Source organism: Coffea arabica, chromosome 4e, assembly GCF_036785885.1.
Source record: "Coffea arabica cultivar ET-39 chromosome 4e, Coffea Arabica ET-39 HiFi, whole genome shotgun sequence".
NCBI classification, from domain to species: Eukaryota; Viridiplantae; Streptophyta; class Magnoliopsida; order Gentianales; family Rubiaceae; genus Coffea; species Coffea arabica.
In genome coordinates, this window is record NC_092317.1 from 3,066,518 (window position 1) to 3,086,737 (window position 20,220).

The 20,220-nt window shown below is 37.3% G+C and overlaps 5 protein-coding genes across 6 annotated transcripts; 2 read left to right on the forward strand and 3 right to left on the reverse strand.

The window, feature by feature from the left end:
• LOC113742951 (uncharacterized) lies at positions 1-3,767 on the reverse strand. Its single transcript, XM_027270980.2, has 2 exons — positions 3,483-3,767; positions 1-1,623 (listed from the first exon to the last, which is right to left on the reverse strand). Exon 2 carries the CDS (start codon positions 1,543-1,545, stop codon positions 178-180), a length of 1,368 nt encoding a protein of 455 aa, XP_027126781.1. The 5' UTR covers positions 1,546-1,623; positions 3,483-3,767; the 3' UTR covers positions 1-177.
• A 1,025-nt stretch (positions 3,768-4,792) lies between these two features.
• On the reverse strand, positions 4,793-8,680 carry LOC113741483 (uncharacterized). 2 transcript variants are annotated; one of them, XM_027269017.2, is made up of 9 exons: positions 8,449-8,680; positions 7,992-8,189; positions 7,478-7,542; positions 6,751-6,810; positions 6,307-6,525; positions 6,163-6,225; positions 5,352-5,420; positions 5,183-5,228; positions 4,793-5,103 (listed from the first exon to the last, which is right to left on the reverse strand). In XM_027269017.2, the coding sequence occupies exons 1-9, from the start codon at positions 8,456-8,458 to the stop codon at positions 5,036-5,038; spliced, it is 798 nt and encodes a 265-aa protein (XP_027124818.1). In that variant the 5' UTR covers positions 8,459-8,680; the 3' UTR covers positions 4,793-5,035. The 2 variants fall into 2 exon arrangements, with proteins under 2 accessions (XP_027124818.1, XP_027124817.1); XM_027269016.2 differs by having other exon boundaries at positions 7,478-7,563; positions 8,449-8,614.
• A 1,419-nt stretch (positions 8,681-10,099) lies between these two features.
• LOC113742774 (uncharacterized) lies at positions 10,100-15,867 on the forward strand. Its single transcript, XM_027270727.2, has 10 exons — positions 10,100-10,381; positions 11,547-11,672; positions 12,083-12,170; positions 12,908-12,993; positions 13,097-13,309; positions 13,758-13,924; positions 14,794-14,952; positions 15,066-15,146; positions 15,226-15,280; positions 15,427-15,867. Exons 1-10 carry the CDS (start codon positions 10,271-10,273, stop codon positions 15,637-15,639), a joined length of 1,299 nt encoding a protein of 432 aa, XP_027126528.1. The 5' UTR covers positions 10,100-10,270; the 3' UTR covers positions 15,640-15,867.
• Positions 15,868-16,722: 855 nt separating this feature from the next.
• On the reverse strand, positions 16,723-18,300 carry LOC113741241 (uncharacterized). Its single transcript, XM_027268736.2, has 3 exons — positions 18,045-18,300; positions 17,490-17,567; positions 16,723-17,304 (listed from the first exon to the last, which is right to left on the reverse strand). Exons 1-3 carry the CDS (start codon positions 18,111-18,113, stop codon positions 16,918-16,920), a joined length of 534 nt encoding a protein of 177 aa, XP_027124537.1. The 5' UTR covers positions 18,114-18,300; the 3' UTR covers positions 16,723-16,917.
• A 1,029-nt stretch (positions 18,301-19,329) lies between these two features.
• LOC113741996 (uncharacterized) lies at positions 19,330-20,195 on the forward strand. Its single transcript, XM_027269677.2, has 2 exons — positions 19,330-19,488; positions 19,580-20,195. Exons 1-2 carry the CDS (start codon positions 19,345-19,347, stop codon positions 20,027-20,029), a joined length of 594 nt encoding a protein of 197 aa, XP_027125478.1. The 5' UTR covers positions 19,330-19,344; the 3' UTR covers positions 20,030-20,195.
• Positions 20,196-20,220: the final 25 nt, after the last annotated feature.

Here is a 20,220-nt window from a genome sequence, read left to right on the forward strand (position 1 = left end):
TTTGTAAAGGACGTAAAATTATATTTTTAAAAGTAAAGGACAAAAAAAGTTATTGTGCAAAATGTGAGGGACGTTTTGAACGATTTTCTTATATTTTTACAGAAGCCAAGAGACTGAAAAAAAAAAAGAATAAAAAAAAAATCTAAATTCTTCCGCTGAGGTTGCAATTCACCATACTTAATATCGCCTTTCATACGACTGTCGCCGTTGCGCAGCACTTGGCGCAGTTGGTCGTGAAGTACTGGACTCGTGCCTTGATGGCGCAGTTGCTCGAGAAGAATTCGGGGCATCTCTAGCTGGTTGCAAAGAACTTGGGGAGTGTGTCGATGGCACATTTGCGGGCAAAGAATTTCCGATATGTCTTGATGGTACGCTTGGTCTCAAAAAGGATGGCACAGTTGGTCTCCAAGAACTTGACGTGTGTCTTGATGGTGCAGTTGGTCCAGAAGAGCTTGGCATATCTCTTGATCGCGCAATTGGTCGGGAAGAATTTCCGCTATGTCTTGATGGCGCACTTTCATTCCAGTTTCGGTTCAAAGTCTCCGGGTGATAATCGGGGCTTGATCTTGATCTTGTAGATCTATTAAGCAAGCTACTACCAGTTCTTGCACTGCCAGAGCTTCTGCCCTCATCCCAAGGATAAAAAGATAAGTCGTTCAAAAATGAAAAAGAGAATTCGACTTCGGAATGCAAATCAATTAACGTGTCACCATACACACTTTCTTCATCCTCAGACTCGGAATGAATTCCACTGAAGAAGTCGTCAAAGAAAACACCTGCTGACCAGTGCCCTTCAAAGGGATCATCATCTTGATTTAAGTCATACCACCCAGGAGGGTCATCTCCGTCCAAGTCAGATCCAAACTGTGACTGGTATGCACTCAGGGTGTCTCCGAGATCCCTCTGGCGCTCCAGCCTTGCCCAGTCAGATTGGCGCTGTGGGTCAGCCTCAGAGGGCCTGACAGAAGGATGTTTACACCTAGCATGCTTTCTTAGTTCATCATAATTCCCAATGAAATCACACGACTCCATAGAACAACTTCTTACTTTGGTATTCATGTACTTGCGAGCAGCCTCTATGACAATCCATCCACTGATCTGGCCCCGACAAAGAGGGCAGGTGTGTTCCAGTGCTTGTACCCCTAAGGAACTATTTGGCTGCAATGATGTTTGTCTCCCTCCCCCATTACCACCTCCATTACGATAAAGCATCCACGTCAAAAATTCATCATCTGGTCGAGCAGTTGAATCTGCCGTTGGAATTGATGATTTGCGATATTGATCGAGGCAATTTGAATGCCTGTGGCTTGTATCACACATATATGGACAACAACCCTTTTCACGAGATGAACAGATTAACAGGACAGCATTGTGCGGATGCTCCATACAGATGGGACACCTAGCTTCTTCCCACTCATTTTCATCTAAAGAAGGTGGCAAAGAAGCATCCAACTTGTTGCTGTTCAAATCTCTTGAGCCACGATTATAAGGAGATACCCTTGACTGACTAGAAGATAACCGGTTCACCCTTCTATCTTTTGGCATCTCAGATGATGTGAACAAGTTGCAGCAATAAAATATTCTTCAACGTAATAGAAAAGTTGTTGAAAGACAACTTACAACCTGAAAAATTCAAAGCTACTGAGATGCCTGGATAAACTATCAAAAAAGTTGTTTCAAAAGACAGATTGATATTGCACGGATAAGGAGTCAGCAGAGTTAAGATTTCCTACAGAGGCAAAGCATAAACTTTAGAGAATAGAGATGATCCCAAGTGGCAAGTCAAAGAAACTTATAGATGCAAACTCTCTTGATTAACTAGCTGATTGACACATGAAGAGAGACACCATGGCTTAAACTAAAAGCATTTGTTAAAGAAACTTCAACCCTTGCGCTGAAATAAGAACCACAGAGATTAGACTAAGCATGGGAGAGGTCAGTCTTTCCTTGATGAATGTGCTTGGCTTGTTTATAGACAGTTATTTACCTAGTAAGGCATGACACATTTGTTGATACAGTATCAAACAGATATGCACAAAACATTTTCAGAGCATGAACTCTTGGCAACCACATTCTGAAAACCCCGACCCCTGAAATTAACTACAGATTGGACTAGTGATTGAATATCAGCAAGAGTCTGCCGATTCCAAGTCAAAACAAAATATACTATAACTAGGCTTCCCTTTCTTTCCCTCCACCACAAGTAAGATTTCATCTGAATTTTGTCTAGATGGCTGGAGAACATAAATTGCTTAACAAATGATGCAGTCAATTAAATTGCTTAACAAACCATGCAGTCAGATAAATTGCTTATGGTTTTTATCCAGCCTGGAACATAATGCCGAATTAAGTAAGCTGGAACTGAATACATAAGAAGACCTCCTTAAATTTCCAAGCTAATAAACAAACAGCAAGCAAGAAAATGCCAACCAAATTATCCTTGGCCTAACATGTCAAATTCAGATTTCAAATATCTTCATTGAAACTGATATAAATTGCTTCCTTCATACTTCATCACCTCTTCACATCCAGCCACCCAACCCCACCCCCACCCCCCCCCCCAAAAAAAAAAAAGGCAAAACAAAATATACTATAACTAGGCTTCCCTTTCTTTCCCTCCACCACAAGTAAGATTTCATCTGAATTTTGTCTAGATGGCTGGAGAAGATAAATTGCTTAACAAATGACGAAGTCAAATAAATTGCTTAACAAACCATGCAGTCAGATAAATTGCTTATGGTTTTTATCCAGCCTGCAACATAATGCCGAATTAAGTAAGCTGGAATTGAATACATAAGAAGACCTCCTTAAATTTCCAAGCTAATAAACAAACAGCAAGCAAGAAAATGCCAACCAAATTATCCTTGGCCTAACATGTCAAATTCAGATTTCAAATATCTTCATTGAAACTGATATAAATTGCTTCCTTCATACTTCATCACCTCTTCACATCCACCCACCCCACCCCACCCCACCCCCCCAACCCCCCCCCCCCCCCACCAAAAAAAAAAAGGCAAACCAATCCCAACCCCAAGCACCTGTTATGTATATAATCAATTGAAAGCAGAAATCTTGGGACCAGTTATATTCCATTTCCGCTAAAACTGAAAACTAATTACCAACAAGATAGCCTCCCCCCCCCCACGCCAAAAAAAACCCACACAAAAAAAAAAAAAATCACTCCCAAGCTATTTTGACTTCCTTGATGAATAATCCGCCAAGACATGAACTTGCAGCATTAGAGTCAAACTAGAGCTTAATACCCATCTCAGACAGATAAACGTCTAAACCCTCTATTCTTCAGACCCAAGAAAAATCATCAATAACAATATTCTTATCTATCACATACGAGTGCAAAAAAACTTCAATATCTACTACACAGGAATTAAAAAAAAAAAGACTTCAATAAAGCGAGGAGAACCAATTTTTTCTTTTCTGATTAACTGTACAACGTAAAAGCTAAGACAAAGAAAGTGATTAACCTCGTCTGAGAAGAAGTCGAATTGCAGGCGGGACTTGGTCAAAAGAAAGGGTAGGGTACTCCCGAAATTTTAACGTCGGCAGCTTCGAGGGGAAGAAGGTTTCCAAGAATGTCAGAATTCGTAAGCACCCACTCACCTGAGTCACCTCACCCTGTCTTGAATAATCAACGGAAATGGTCGACTAGCCTTTTTGCTGGATGTATTTATACAGGAGGACTGGAGGAGGAGGATATGGGATTTTTGAAGACCAAATTGCCCTTAAAATGGGGTTGGGTGAAGTTGGCTCAACAACTATTGGATTGCAATTATAAATCAACTTCGTTCTTAATGGGCTTATTGGGCACCTCAGCTATTCCCAAGAAACTGGATTGCAGACAATTTAAGCTCCTAGAAGAAAATTTTTTTAACATGGTAAGCCTGGTATAATATTTAATTTGTAGTCCAGAAACTGCTTGAGGGTTCGTGACGGAAACACGTAGCAATCCTTCTTCAGAGAAAGGCCAGTACAATTGGCCCAATTGTATTATTGGTACAGTTCTTGGACCTTTTTTCAAGAAAAAGCGTTGTACGTTTATAATTATGATTGTATTAAATTATTAAATTAGGTTATATTTGATAACTCAATTCAGCGTTTAAAGTTAATGGATTCATATCTTAATATATTCAAACGCGTTTGTTAATAAAAAATTGAATATCTGAATTAATTACGTGGCACTGAATTTTTTTAGACAAAATTTATTCCCAAAATTAAGTGATAAGTTATTTATTTATTACTAAATGCGATATATATACTCAAATTTATTTGATTTAATACTTAATAATTCAATATCTTAATGGATTCATATTTCAGTTTTCAGACTTCAGTTTTATCAAATGCACCATTATTGTACAAAAACAAAAATGATATGTATAATAAAGAAATGTAAGTATAGACCTAACCATGAAAAATGTACAAACCACACAATTATAATTGTACTAAAATCCCAATTGTACCGGCCCCTTCTCCCAATCCTTCTTAACTTTTGTCCTAGTAATTTAAAGGGTTTTCCTTTTTTTTTTTTTCTTTTATATGTGCTACGAAACATTTATCGAAAAACTTGAATAAATTCATTGACTTTGATATATTAAACCAGAGCTTCGTTGGCAATGTAAAATTATTGCTAAGGAGAGGATTTTGCATCTGATTGTAATAAAAGGCGCTAACAAGATGCCTTGTGACCACATAGCATTCTCTCATTACTTTTTTCACGGTTTTACCTTTTTTTTCTTGTTAAAAAAGAAGAAGAAGAAGAAAAAGACTCAGCGGTCGGTTGTTGAAACATGCTCAGCATCATCCAATGCCTGTATGGAAATTGTTGTCCACAAGAACAGAAAAAGCAAATATTTAATCCGTCATGAAGGGTAAACCATCTAGTGCAAAAATTTGAAGGCGAAAACATTTTAGCAGCTATGGAAACATATTCTCTTCACAAGTCCACCTAAGAGATTTCCCTCAAGTCATCTGATATACTGTATATCATCCAGGTGAAATGGCCGCCGCACAAGTATCTACACTAGAGATTCTTTATCCCTGGGAATGAAGGAAGGATTGCAATAAGAGCATCACCGTATCCAACAGGTTCTGCATTATGACACACAACTTATCAAGATGTTTAAACCCTAAAAACACACAAGAGTGAAGACTAAAGAGAGAAGCATACCACCGTCTTCTCGAAGTATTTTGACAACCTCTCCAGATACGTCAGACTGAAAGTAGGGGGAAAGAATGTATATAAATAACTCTCACTGTCTAGTAGATATGGGCTGCAACTAGTTATTCATGAGCCAAGGAAACTAAAAGTGGGAAGAAACAGATGGTCAAGGCCGAACCTCGATAGGAATCTCGCCGCCCAGCTGTTCAATGAAGCATAGCACTTGGCCCTCTTTTACCTGTTGCTTCTGTGGAGCAAATTGGATAAGTTTGTCAATGTTATGTAATAGGCAGCTTTAACATAGAATTAACAGAGAAATTACAGTAATGCATTCTTACAGGAGTATTTAGAACAGAAGCATAAGCTTAGCCATGTGAAAAATTCAAGTATAGCCAAACCAAACTAATGAAAGAACTCATGTGCAGAAAAGCAAGTGAAAATCATTCTCTGCTTTAACTGTTTATGCTTCAGCTGAAAATAACAGAGACCAAAAAATTAAAAAAAATATCCTAATATCCTAATTTAAAAGATATAACAGGATATACTTCTGTCAAAGACTCAAAACTAGCAACCTTTTGCAGCAACCTATACATGTTCAATTTCGGGGGGAAAAGGAACTTAATGCAGTGGACAAGGATAAGAGTCCACAGAAGGCAGGTAGGGGTTCAAGCAGGCACCCTTGTATGATAAGGATATCAGAAAATGTTTGCCATACCTCAAAGCTTTGGCACAGCATAGAGTTGTACCAGTCAAATTCCATTCTAATCCTATTACCTCCTATCATCTAATAGTCCATCATCTCCAGAAGTTATTGTATAATAGCATTTAAATTTACAAATTGACTTGCCGTGATATAAGATGAAAAAGCACGTCCACAACATTTTGATGAGTAAAAAATGCATTGTGTTTCTACCAAGTAGAGGCAATAGATCAAGAATCATCCAGACTGCATTGAGTAAGTAATTAACATGAACATGCAAGAGGTGCACCTTTTTACAAGACGGAGGAGCACGCTTTCCCTTTATAGTCCTTGATCTCCTAAAAAATCCCACCTGCACATGTCACATGCTTAGCATCTGGAAAATTAGCAATGGTAAAAGTTATCAAGCAAACAGAAATTATAACATTCTCACCCTTGGAGATTGAAGCATCACAAGGCCTTCATCTGCTGCCTTAACCAGTGATGTCTGTATATCACTTGGAGAAGGTTCCGATTTGGAGATGGCCAAGGATGTTGATGACGCAGATCCATTCTCATTAGGTACATCAATGGCTGTATTAACACTAATTGGAGCAGAAGCTGGAGTTGGCACAGCCAAGTTCCTCATCACATACAGTCTAAATCCACCAAGCTGACAGTCACAAACAGAAGGGTCGAAGGAAAAAAAGATCATAAGTTAGGCTTCTTTTGTTGTGGGAGGGAAGCATCTAAATAAGGTCCTAGTACATGGCCTCTTATCCAAATAAATAGGAGTTCTGATCGAGGAGATGCAATATAAAACTTCTCTTTCCCAAACCAGCCTTTCTGTGGAGGGTGGGGGTAGGTAGGGTTTATGTTGGGGAAAAAAGGTGCTCACTTTTAGTTCAAGCTCCGCAATTGAGGTTGTATCACATACTTCCTTGATGAGTGATTCCACCTGTACAAATGAAACTCTCAGTAACATTAAATTCAAAAGACACAAAATATTCCTAATGTGGTAAAGAAAGACTTCTATTCAAACTCACAGATGCAAATAAGAAATAAATCATAGGATATTCAAGAGTTACTCTTCTACATGTAAAGGAAACAAAAAGAAGAACAAACTAGTTTACTTTAATAGCCTCAACGGACTTTTATATAGAAACATGTAATACAGATTCACACATTGTTCGACAAAATAATCTTCTTTTATGACTCGAACTTAGCATGTAATCTCCTTCTCTACCCATTCATTTAATTTGTATTTCCTTGATCCTAGGAATCTTTTAAGAACATAAAAATCAAGTTAGAGTCCTCCATGAGTCTAAAAGCAACTATTTTATTCTTAGACTTCCAAGTTCCATGAAACAATATGATAAGTGCCCTCCATTTTACAATGACATCTAAACTTCAAAGAGCTTGCTAAGCAGCATAACGCAATACGGAGTTAGTCCGTGGGATTAAAATGTTTCTATTACCAAATATAAGTGAAACAACAATATTCCATGAACAAGAGCGGAAGAATGAGGAACCCAAAACTACACAAGCAATTGATACTGTTTCCATGTAAACAAGCAAATGCATATTTTTACATAGTCTATGATGCAACATCAAGGTGATTATACCTCGAACGAATTCAGAATGAGTTTGCTCGCTCCATTAGAGGATCTAATACCTTCAGGAGAATCATCTGTTTTTGCAGTGATCGTCACTTGCCAAAACCAAAGAATAAACAGTGAATACTGAAAGCAGAATCTGGAGTCAGACTGAAGATTTATCATATGAGAAGTAATCAACATCCAAAGAGAAACAGGTAAACAATACTGTACAAACCTGTACACTGTGCAACCAGATGGGTTAGCTCACAAATAAATAAGGCGTCTCTGACCAAGACGAGCAAATACAGAAACAATGTACAAAGAAGTGCTTCACCAAACTACGTAATTGGGTGATGACCAATGCACATGCTAATTGCTTAGTATCTCAAGTAGATGGTAATCTTTTCAGTGCGAGCAACTAATAAGACAAGCACGAAACTGAGAAAGACACTTTTGAAAATGTAAATAAGGAACAATCACAAAAAGTTCCTCAATTTTGTATGATGGAGCAATGCATTAGGATTAAAAAAACACTACTCACAGATAGCCTCAGAAGCTGAAAATTTGCACCCTGCAACAGCCCTTCTCGACCTAGCCGATACTATTTCCAAGCCATCAAACTGATTGAATTTTAAAATTCCTACTGGAAAACCATTCAAGGGCTGTAATGCACTGAACTTGGGTCTGGCAGAACCCAGATTCAAGCTTGATATCTTAAGTCCTGAAGCCCCAAAACCACCTAGAACATACAAGCACGTGAATAGCATTAGTCATATGCCCTTCAAACCATCCGAGAAGATTGATATATGGAGAATTAAATAAGCAATAAAAACTGACGACAACAGAAAAAGAGACGGACGGAACCAATCAAAAGCAATTCTAAACTGAATCTTTAACATTCAACTTAACAAGAATGAATTTTTACTTAATCTACTGATGATAATAGCGATGCAAAGGTACATTACAAAATTTAAATGTAAAGGGCGTGCGGGGCTTACATGCAGCCATGGAAGAGTGATGATCTTTCCGGGGAGTCAACAAAATTTGTTCAGGAGAAAAAGGCCCGGAATAATCAGAGCATAAGTCTTTCTTTTTTCTGCTTATCTGTATCTCTTTTTGTTTACTTTGATGGGATGTTGAAGCGGGAGGGGGAGGGGGAGGGGAGCGGGAGGGGGAGGGGCAAGAGGAAGGGGAGGAGGAAGAGGGGAGCGAGAGAGGTTTGCACCTTGCTGGGTTATACAGTAAACTGGTTTGTCAGTTTTTGAGTACCAGAGAGATACGGAAGAGCCGCAAAATGTTTCGGCCGTGTGTTTTCACTTTTCAGTCAGGATGCAAGTAACAAGTAAACAGCATAAAAACACAGGCATAATTTTCAGAAAATGTAATTCTGGCCCCAAAGTTAGGTTCTCTTTAATTTAACTCCACAAAAATTCCGCAACACCCATGGAAGTTGGAAGTTGGAAGTTGGAACCATACAGGGGCAGTAATTATTAAGGCTGATTGAAATCGAATGGCATCGCCAGCCTGGCAAATTTGTTTGAATGATATTTGATTTCCACTAAGTTACTACAATTATTAGGTGGTGAATATTTATTTTCTACTAAATTACTACGATTATTATTAGCTGGTGAACTTTGAATATGTTTAGGTAAAACTAGTCATACTCAATTGGTACATGCTAAGGAAGACAATAAAAAATTTCCCAACAATTTTATACAAGATTTACAAGAATAATCCATCTTGTAGCGTATACTTATGGTGTATTTCTTTTAGATATATCTATTGTAAAAACTCATTAAATAAAAAAAGGGCATTTAATGTTCCATGGGGTTTGTAATAGAACACCAAAACAAAAGTTGATACTTATAAGATATTTTTTTAATCTCAATCTCATTGTAATGAGATTGTGACTTTTTACTGTTGATAATTTGATAGACATTAGTTATACATGCAAATGAAATTGTGCATTAAATAAATTAAACTTGATGAGCGATCATAACTTCTTGTAATGAGCTATTCCTATACAATTGCACCAAATAATCTATTGCAATTTTCTTGGTTAGCTCATGTATCATCTCGTTTATTTCGATTAATGGGGAAGAAGAACGTAGTAATAATAGCAAGTAAATAAGTGGAGAAGTTCATTACAAAAAAAGTGGATGAAAATAAACAGTAATCCCTCCGTCCCATTTTGATAGTCCTGTTTTCCTTTTTCGTTTGTCCCAAATTGTAGTCCACTTTCCAATTGAAGAATGTAGTTGTATTTTAATTTTTCTAAAATACCCTTATTCAATGTAAGTTGTTATTATTATAAACCTATCCCATTTAATGAGAGTTGATTCTTTTTTTACTATCAATTCAAGTTCCCATAAAGTTGTACTCTAATTAATTAATGTGAGGGTATTTTAAGAAAATAGCTACCTAAATTAATTGTTCCAACAAAGTTAACAACTTTTTATTAAACTGCGTGAAAAAGAAATCAGGACTATCAAAGTGGGACGGAGGGAGTAGAAAGTAAAGAACTTGAAAAAGGAGGAGGAAAATCTTGACAGACCAAGACAATGGACGGACTTGATTAATTGGTGCAGTTCAACTCATCTCCCATCAGCCACACACTATAACTACTCTGACTCACCTTGCAAGTTCCGTCAGGCAGCCTAAGTTTGAGTTTGGGAGTCCCTTCGATCTCTCTTTTATTTGTTCCCCGGTTTGTTTGGTTTAGTTCTGCAGAACCCCTCTTCTTCCCTCCTGCACATACAAATATAGGACAATCAACATTGCAGCTTTTAAGAAGACAAAGCAGCAATTTTGAGACCGAGGATGTCTCTAACTGCAGTGAAGATGACAGAGGAAGTGTGGTTAACATGCCTGACGCATGCATTGTCGACTGAGACTGAAGAAATCATGGGCCTTCTTCTTGGTGACATTCAGGTAGTAATGAAATAAAGAAAGGATCATGCTTATTCTTTCTTTTAGGGTTTATTGCAGTTTATGTAGATGTGTTAAGTTGGAATTTTGTTCCTATATCCCATATGAAATAGCGTTAGAGCTTGGAGGGTTTTACTTTTTCCTCAATTGGGGTGTTTTAATTGAGTTTTAAGAGATGTGTGTCAATTGGGGTTTTCTGAATTTCTCTCTTTTTTTTTGTTGTTTGAGAATTATTTTTTCAGATAATTTATTAGTTCCAATCCAAAATATGAAAGAGTTGAGGGGTATGATTTTGAATCATCCGTTCCAGCAAATTAAGAGGATAAAATTAAAAAAAAATCCCAACTTTATCTTTGCTTGGGATGGAGAAAACTTGGATTGCACATTTTCTTAAACACGTTGAACCATGCTCTCAATAGGCTTTTTATTTTATGTGCATTAGACGGTTCTTCCCAATTCATTCTTCTTATTTGTCTCCTCTGGAGATTATTACCTAGCCTAGTTACTTTTGCTCCCTATCAGAGCTTTACGTTTACAGGCATCAGTGTTCCATCATTTCTACCTGTTTATGTTTGTACTGCTATAGCATCTTCAACTGCCTTTATCTTTTCCACTTTTCCTGTTCGCTTGTTTTCTTTACACAAAGACGTGCTTATATAGACATGTGACATATGTTGCATTTTTTCATTGAGTATAAATTCCTACTTGAATTATACTCGAATTGTGTTTTAGTAATAGGATGCATTTCTTACATCTAGCGTTTACTCTGTTAATTTTGTTATATTGTGCATTTTTGTTCTTCAGTAAGTCTGTATTGTTATTCGATGGATTTTGTTAGTGCTTTATACTGCTGAGTGTCTCTGTTTGACATTTTTTGGTGTTAGATTTTTTTGAGCATAAAATGAATCCACGCGTTGCCAGAACTCTATATTAAGCATTTTTTGGCAGCATTGGCCTTGGATCACAAATTGGTTTTCTTGCTATCTTTCCATGTCTGCTGAATAGTGTGTCGATTCAGACTATACTAGTTTTGTATTTATTCTGTTCACTATGTCACATTCTTACATTTTGGGATTTCTGGTTTTACTGATTTGGCATAAAAGGTTCATAATTACATCTATCGATTTGCAAGAAATGATTAATTTGGTTTTTTGTTTTGCAAATTCAGCCCTCAAGAAATGGTAGTGTGACTGCTCTGATATGGTGTGCGTTGCCTCAGCCTCGTTCCGATCGGAGGAAGGATCGAGTAGAGACTAATCCCGAGCAGTTGACTGCTGCATCAGCTCATGCAGAGATATCCTTTTATATTATTCTGTACATTACATGATTGCCAACTATTCTCATTTTTCTCAACATACAATTGTGTCAATAATGATGAAATAGTATGGGTAGATATATTGTTAAAACCTTTCTCCCCTAAATTTTACTTAGAAAAGGAAAACATTTGAGGCTTTTTGATTCCGTATGTCTAATTAAGTCATTTATGTCAATGAGTTGGTTGGTAAATGATAAGCAAATAGCTTAAACAGGAATCAGTTTATTGCTTGCAGTTTGTGACTCAATTAATTCCTAGACCCCATCATCTTTTGAACTCAAAAACTTTCATGTGATTAGGCATCTAGCGATGGTCATCTGTGCTTTGCTGCTATACATAGAATTAACTATGCATCCGTTTATATCATTGGAAAATTAACTCTACAGCACAAAATGACCTTGGCAATGGGGAGAACAACAAGAGTGATTGGCTGGTACCACTCTCACCCTCATATTACAGTATTTCCATCCCACGTTGGTAAGTTTTTGGTGTTTTAAAGGGATTCTATTTTGGTTTAGGTTTTTCTTCTTTTCTGGGAAATTTCATTTGATTTCCAAGAACTGCTAAGGAGCTAAAGCAATTGGTGTAACACTTCTTAGGAAAGAAGCCTGTTACCTGCAATCTCTTTAAAACATGCATTGTCCCTTCTTGTCACATAGTTCATGTGGTCCCACTCTGTGTAATTTTGTGATAAACTAGTCAAGTCCCAGTTAAATTCTGCAATTTTTATTTTTATACTCTTTATGATTCACTTCAAATTACTTAATTATTAATTTTTCTCGTTGATAATTTTCTCAGTCACTTCTTGGAAAGGTGTAACTGTTTGAAGACATGGAAGAATATAAAGAATTAAATGATGAATCATTAAAAGCTATTGCATCTGGGAACATGCTAGAGAGTAGTAGTACATCCAGTACTTGTGTTACTAATTCTACAGATTGTACCAACTTCTCCGAAATACATTCTCGTAAACTAGTTCTTTATGGCAGACTAAAAGAAAGTGAAGCTGCTAATGATGCCACTTGCGTGAATGTGTAGGCCAAAAATGCATTAAGTTCTTAATACCTTATGTTAGTAATTTATGCTGGTTAGCTATGTATTTGGGCCAATGGGATTAACTTTGTACAATTGTCTTTTTCAAAGAAAACAAAATGCTTGTTAGAGTTTCTATAGTCTGTTGAAACCAAATTATGCTTCTCTTGTGATTTCCGCAGATGTTCGGACTCAGGCCATGTATCAACTTCTAGATTCTGGGTTTATTGGACTGATATTTTCATGTTTCAGTGAGGATGCCCAAAAGGTTACCCCCCCTCTCTCTTCCAGGTTTTGATGTTTCAATTAACAAATTTAAATGGTCCTTTTTTGTGAGCATAGATAAGTTTAAAATCTTTGAACTTTTCTAGGTTGGAAGAATTCAAGTTACTGCATTTCAGTCCTTGGATGGGAAGCAGCAGCATATGTTACAACCTGTTTCCCTGTCCGCTGTAAATAGAGGTGCTGTTATAGATATTGAGTCATCTTTAAGTTCATCAGAGAAAACATTGACTAGAGGCAGTTTGACAAGAGATGTTGAAGAAGACACTGCTGATTCAAGAGCTATTGCTTTAGCTTCTAAGGTAAAATGTTCATATCATTATGACTGTTGATTTTGCTTACTTCCTTAGAAGGGGGCTTCTAGATTTTGCAAAGTTTTCGGAAAATGAGTTTAGGAACCTTTGGATCTTTGCAATTTTTTTTTTCTTTTTTTGGTGGGGAGGTCTAAAAATTTGCAGAACCTCACTTTGTGTCATGGTTGATGATGCATGTCCAAAATTACGAGTTTTTTTGTCCAGAATCTTTATAGTATATTCCATTTTTGTGGATATGCACAAAAGTAATTAAATAGCTGGTTTATTGAATTCATAATGTGCCGCAATCTTGTTAGCTTTTTGAATAATCAAATTTGCTTATACATATGGATTGATAACTACCTTGTCATTGGGAATGCCATTTTCGCAATGTTCTTGCATTTTCTTTTTAAGCCCTTTTAATGATAATGCATGTTAGTTGCTTCTGATTACCTAGGGTGAGGGAAAATCTTCAGACCTGGGGGGTTTCTTTGCTAACGCTGATGCCAGAATGGGAGACAGCTACCGTTTCAACAGCTTTAGTCATTCAGTTACTGACCTAGATCCCATGGACATGTCAGAAAGTATGCAGGAGGCTATGCACCGTTCAAATTTGGAGATGAGGTAACAAGAGTATGTTCTTGAAGACTTCATGGTTTTTGCCGTCTATAGATGCCATGTTAACATTATTTAGTAATGAAGCATTATGTTTTATTTACTGCATTTAAGATGTGATTTCTCAGACTAAGTAAGATATTTAGTGTACTCGATCACTTTTGGAAAGGGTTTTAAATACTAAGGAGACAATATCAGATAGCAAAGAATATGGTAAATCTAAGAGAAGAGAATATGGTAGATTTAAGAGAAGAGAGGAAGAGGAAACTGCTACTGCTATATCATGTATATTCCTGCTTTGAAGTAACCTTTTTCTTTGTATCCCGGAAAACTCTACTTATTTTTAACCTTTGTGGAATAAATAGATTCCATTATCATCTACTTGTTATTTCAAAACTTAAGTGGCAACCTTCTTTCTTTCCTTGTCCTTGTTCTGGTTTTTTCTCCTTTTGTTCCTCAACTGTTAAATAATATTGGAATTGGAACAGGGTGGTTTGTTCAAGCAGAATGTGCTCACAGAAAATAGTTTGTGGGTAGAACTTTTTCTTTTCATTGATTGGTGATACTGTGTTTGCACCTGCATCCTATTGGTAAATTTTGACAAGCTCGTGTCTCATGGTTGTGTTGTTAGGAGATAAACTAATTTTCTAGCCTTGGCTAGATTTGTCCTTAATTTTTTGCTAGTTTGTGAACAGTGCATAGAAAAGATCTATTCCGTTGCTTTCCGAGGCCGCCCTTTGTTTTGTTTGATTCCGTTGAAAGCCTCGACCTTAAAACGGTTAAAAAAAATATGAGCTGAAGATTTGTAAGGTGTATACTATGGTATAGAGGTATTCATTTATTTTTAGCTAAGAGCAACATCTGTTCTGTGTTGGCAGTGGTGCTGAATTTGTGAGGAAGGAAGTTCCCCTTCTTGTTCTACCATCCTCATCTCTCCTTCGTGTTGATGCGCCTTTAGAATCATTTGTAGAACTACAACGTGTCTTATATGAAGAGGAAAGGACTGCCTATAATCAAGCAATTGAACAAAATATGAGGTGATGCTATTATTACTCTGTCCAGTCTCCTTGTCTGAACAATATAGTCTTGATTTTGTTGCTTATAAAGGCAGTCCTCTTGTTAGTTTCATGACAAAATGGGTGTTTTGTAGTGATGGAAAAGCGCATCCGATTACGTATATTCATCATACATCAACATATCAAGCTTCCATGTGCAAGTTAATGGAATATTGGTTAGTTTAGAATCCATCTCTTCTACAACAGTTTTTTTCTATAATGTCCTACTAACTTGAGCATTTACTTCACGTTCAGCTTGAGTCCTGCCATTTCTACTCTTCAGGATCGCTTGAGGGAGAATGAGACCCGGGTATAAATGAACTTCTAGTATTATATTCGCATTTGTTTATTAAGCTTATTACTCTCCGTATCATAGAGCAATATAAGTTATGCAGTGATCATCTTGCTTGTGTGTGTGTTAAAAAAGTTCTATATTTCGTTCCCTTTCTGAAACAGTTAAGGATGTTATCAGACGAAGCCAAGATTTTGGAGACTGATATTTCTAGAGGGAGTGAATCAAAATCAATTTCTCCTCGTAATGTTCCATCGCATGGGCTACTACGTGGTAGTGCTTCATTTGGCCATAGAGATAGGGATTTGTATAGTCCTGGTGAGTTGAGCAACATGAAGAATGTTGCTAATCCTGTCACCCGGAGCCGAAAAGGATAGTATAGTAGTCTTCGTCTTGTATGATTTTTTTTTTTGGGTTATAGTAAAATGGACCGTGATATCTTGCCATCTTTCGGCCTCCTGTATCTTGCGGATGTTGGTTGCCTGTGGGAGGGATGTAAAGGTTTTGTCTTTCAAAGGAACGTATCTGGTAATTTATGTCGTCTACTCTTTTGTATGTGAATAAACGAGTTGAGATCCAAATTTCAGATACAGGTTCCTTTTGGATACCGGAAATTGATGCCATTTTTTTGATGGATCCAGTTCATGTCATGACCCCATGACATACGATACGTAGCCCATCCATCATAAACAGCTAGTGTTGCTTTCTGAAAATCGGCAGTTTATTTTAGTTGTGTGTGTTTTCTGGCGCAAAACTCTGGTTTAGAAGTTACTGAGAAGGCGAAAATTCTCAGATTTTTTTCTTTCTTCTTTTTTTTTTTTTAAAAAAAAGAAGATATATTCTACTGATTCAAGCTTTTATAATGCTAGCTAGCTAAAGTTAATGAACTGAAAGTCGCGTCTAAACGACTTCTTTTCCCCCAATACAAAAGTTCCGAAGAGTAAAGAGTTTGATCAATAAATTAATGCGAATTCGCATTAAACAAACGAGTATAAACTACAAATTCCGTCCGTAATAACCTTTAAGGTTTCGTCTTCTTTTCTCATCAAATCTGACAAATGACCATAATCTAGAAATTAATTCTGTAATAACCAAGGCTTCATAAATAGTTGAATCCTCTTAGCAGATCAAACCTCATAAATGAGCATGAAGTTAGGTATTTGTGTCGAGATCCATCTGCAAATAGCTGGAACCAAGAGGGTTCATATTATTTCATGAATTACGCTTGATACACTTCTTACGCTTATATTTGTTCTTAAATCGGACTATTGATCCCAAGTCCCAAATCTCAAAAGCTCTTCTTACTGTGAGTTGATCTTTTTCCATTTTCCGGTGCCGTGCTTTAAATTTTTTTTTTTTTAAATAAAGAATTAGAGGACTTCGTAATGCTAACAAGCCTGAAGTGAAATCAATAGACCAGCGTCGAAGAAGCTTACAACCAATCTTGAACAAGAAATTAATTATGAACGCAAAAGAACAATCTGATTTTATTTTCGAAAGAGAAAGGACATCAAGCCTCGCAATAACAGTTCTGCTCTCCATATGCCTACACAACCACCAGTACTGAATTATGAATGTAAAAATAAAATGAAATAAAAAAAAAAAGGGTCGGTAACTGGTGCTAGCTAGGCAAGGAAGGTACGTAGGAAAATGGTTCAAATATTCTTCCTGGCGTTGGGGTTGTTGTTGAGGGAGCCGGGCAAGTTCGTGCTATCGTCCATGAGGTTAGCGGGATAGTTTGTGGTGTCTGCAAGATTGCTGGTTGGGCGGTTTGTATTCCCAAGAAGATTGGAGTCGGCAGCACCGTGAGATGGCCAGTCAGTTGTACTGTTTCCTCCTGCTGCCGGATGATTAGAACTTGGCCAATTAGAAGTGTTGTCGGCGGCACCCAGCCCCAACGTATGCTTCACCGCATCAGCTGCCCCGTGCGCTATATTTGCTGCTCCCGCCGCTGCTCCCCTGGCCATGCTCGCGGCACCCAGCACTGCTCCTTTCCCAGCATCTGCTGCTCCTTGGGCCACGTCCTTCAAATGTGATCCAGTCTTCACATTCATCCAAAGGGAAAAAAAAAATACTATATTAGTAGTACTAGATTTGTAGCAAATTGAATCCATGTAGCCTACATTTTTACATAATTGCGAATTGAAGAGATCAATAATGTTAGGATCCTCATTCCTTCCCGAACACAAACCCATGCATATATATATTAACATGGTGAATTAATTACCTCTTGAAGGAAGTTGGTGGCGTAGTCCTGGTTCGGCTGCACGTGTGATGGTTGGTCAACTTGGTCGTTCCTCCTCATCTGCAATTAATTAATATTAATATTAATATTAATAAAAAGTGATTTACCAATACTAAGAAACATGAACATAATTGAGTAATAATACTAGGATGCATGAAACTTTGTTCATTCAATCAAATTCCTTTTGTTCAGTTATATTATACTCCCTCCGTCCCACTTTGATAGTTCTGATTTTTTTTCACACAATTTAAGAAAAAATAATTAACTTTGTTGGAAAATCAATTTAGATAGCTATTTTTCTAAAATACCCTCACATTAATTAGAGTACAACTTTATGGGAACTCGAATTGATGGTAAAAAAAGAATCAACTCTCATTAAATGGGGTAGGTTTATAGTAATAACAACTTACATTGAATAAGGGTATTTTAGAAAAATTAAAATACAACTATATTATTCAATTGAAAAGTGGACTACAATTTGGGACAGATGAAAAAAGAAAACAGGACCTATGAAATTAAGAAATAGTAGTAATTTACCTGAGCTTGTCCGGGCACTGGTGCAGAAGTGTAGCCGGTAGTGGGATTGCGGTTAGATTGGCTTTCCATCTTCTTCTTCTTCTTTGTTATCTTAGCCTTTTGTGAAAATCGATTACAGATCTGTAAATTGAATGCCTTGTTTATGATCAGCAATTAAAGCCTGTATTTATAAAAGCTTTCTAACGTCCTAAGTTTAGTTTGTTGCTAACGTGTGCCTGAGACCGTGCATTTGCTTACACATGGCTGCTGCTTGATCACTTCTTTGATAGGAAGGTCTCTGCATCGGAAATTTTCAAAGTTGGGTAAGAAGGCACCCAACTATTAATTATAATACCGACATTCCAGAATAGCACTTGGAACAAAGTTGCAAGGACAATCCAAACTCAAAAAGATATGACGTACATCTAAAAATGCATATTTCAGCGTCAAATTTTGAATGAAATGGTATCAAATTTGTCCTTCCTAAGTCTTGAAATGCAATTTGGATTTGGACTTGCATGTCATGATTCTAACAAAATTAATTTGATTTGGAAATAAAATTTGCCGTCAAAGATGCTGATCTTGGCTTCTTTTTTTTTCCTTTTTCCAACCTTTTAACAATAACTACTCATAAATTTTGCTCACCATATATATATATTGTGGTTGTTTCATGATTGAAAAATCTTGAATCCATCCTAATTTTGAGAAATTTCCAAAATTATGATAATTTTTAAAAAAATTTCTGCAAAAAGGACACTTTTAGTATCCAATTCCGTCCCACGAATTTTCGCATTCAACAAATGCGAGTTCATGGAGCTCCATAAGCTCTCATGGATTCAAGAGCTCCATGAGCTCACATTTGCTGGATACAAAGATCCCTTGGACGGAATTGCATACTCAAAGTGCTACCTTTGCAGAAATTTTTTAAAAATCATCATAATTTTGGAGATTTCTCCCTAGTTTTCTGTATGTAACGTGATGCCCTCTAGGCCTATAAATTTATTTGATAAAGAAAAGTTCTTCATGTGGTACCCGTTTGTTTTGTGTGTTTTCATTTTCCCCCCACTCTTCCTTGTACTGTTTGGCTTCCTCAAGTTCCCGAAGGGGGAAACATATCATCTGAGAGACTGTGTGAATTGTGATGACTCTGATGCTGATCCAAATATTTAAAACTTAAAATATGATTAAAAAAAGCCAGAAGCTAACTATCTAATGGCACGTGGTTGTACACGCGTTAGCAGCTGGACGCTTGTCACTTGCAAGTTTACAACCTCACTACCGCCATCTGATCTATATAGAGGCACCGCATTTCCCCTTTACCATGCGCATATTCACAAACTTCATTCAGAGCCTTCGAGAGCAACTTCATTCTAGCTTCTCATTTCTTAGCAATCAATTTCTTGAGAGAAAAATGGCATCCCAGGATCAGACCTGCAGAGCTGGTGAAGCCAAGGGTCATGCTCAGGTTTAAACATACATATTTTTCGTCAGTTTTTTTTTTTTTTTTTAATAGTTCAAGGACTAAAGGGTTGTTACTTGCGTTGGTAATTTTGCAGGAAAAGGCAGGAGAAATGTTGGATAGCATGAGGGATAAGGCACAGCAGGGCAAAGAGAAGGCATCTGAGTTGGGGCATTCGGCGGCTCATGACGCTGCCCATGAGAAGAAAGACCAGACTGGAAGCGAGACTGGCGCTGCCGGGGACAAGATTTCAGGAACCGCACAAGCCACAAAAGAAAAGACTTCTGAAACAGCTCAAGCTGCCAAAGAAAAGGCCGCAGGAGCAGCTCAGGCTACTAAGGAGAAGGCTGCTGAAATGAGCGAGGCAGCTAAGGAGACGGCAGAAGCTGGAAAAGAGAAGACTGGAGGGATCCTACAGCAGACTGGGGAACAAGTCAAGAGCATGGCTCAAGGTGCTGCTGATGCTGTGAAGCATACTTTTGGCATGACCGAAGATACTGATGAAAACAAGGATAAAGACCATCCCACCAAAAGGGACGACCATTAGACTGTGATACTAAATATCTAAGGTGGTGTTCTGTTGGTGTAGTATCTGAACTTTTGTCGTGTGCGTTTTCATAGTTGCCTCGAGTTTTCTGAGGCCCCTGTACTTGTTTTCGTATTAATTATCCCAGTAATAAGTATTTGGAACCCTTTGTGGTTTTGTACTTAAATTGCAATGTTTTTGTTTTTGGCAAT

Bases quoted from the DNA above. Each gene is read 5' to 3' on its own strand.
- LOC113742951 (XM_027270980.2), bottom strand. From the start codon at position 1,545: ATGCCAAAAGATAGAAGGGTGAACCGGTTATCTTCTAGTCAGTCAAGG.
- LOC113742774 (XM_027270727.2), top strand. From the start codon at position 10,271: ATGTCTCTAACTGCAGTGAAGATGACAGAGGAAGTGTGGTTAACATGC. The intron at 15,147-15,225 runs GTTAGTTTAGAA...CTTCACGTTCAG, and splicing joins TGCAAGTTAATGGAATATTG to CTTGAGTCCTGCCATTTCTA. The intron at 15,281-15,426 runs GTATAAATGAAC...TTTCTGAAACAG, and splicing joins TGAGGGAGAATGAGACCCGG to TTAAGGATGTTATCAGACGA.
- LOC113741483 (XM_027269016.2), bottom strand. The intron at 7,564-7,991 runs GTGAGTAGTGTT...GGTTTTGGCAAG, and splicing joins TTCAGCTTCTGAGGCTATCT to TGACGATCACTGCAAAAACA. The intron at 5,104-5,182 runs GTATGCTTCTCT...GTCATAATGCAG, and splicing joins AATACTTCGAGAAGACGGTG to AACCTGTTGGATACGGTGAT.
- LOC113741996 (XM_027269677.2), top strand. From the start codon at position 19,345: ATGCGCATATTCACAAACTTCATTCAGAGCCTTCGAGAGCAACTTCAT. The intron at 19,489-19,579 runs GTTTAAACATAC...GTAATTTTGCAG, and splicing joins AAGCCAAGGGTCATGCTCAG to GAAAAGGCAGGAGAAATGTT.
- LOC113741241 (XM_027268736.2), bottom strand. From the start codon at position 18,113: ATGGAAAGCCAATCTAACCGCAATCCCACTACCGGCTACACTTCTGCA. The intron at 17,568-18,044 runs GTAAATTACTAC...AATTAATTGCAG, and splicing joins CAGTGCCCGGACAAGCTCAG to ATGAGGAGGAACGACCAAGT. The intron at 17,305-17,489 runs GTAATTAATTCA...ATGAATGTGAAG, and splicing joins CCACCAACTTCCTTCAAGAG to ACTGGATCACATTTGAAGGA.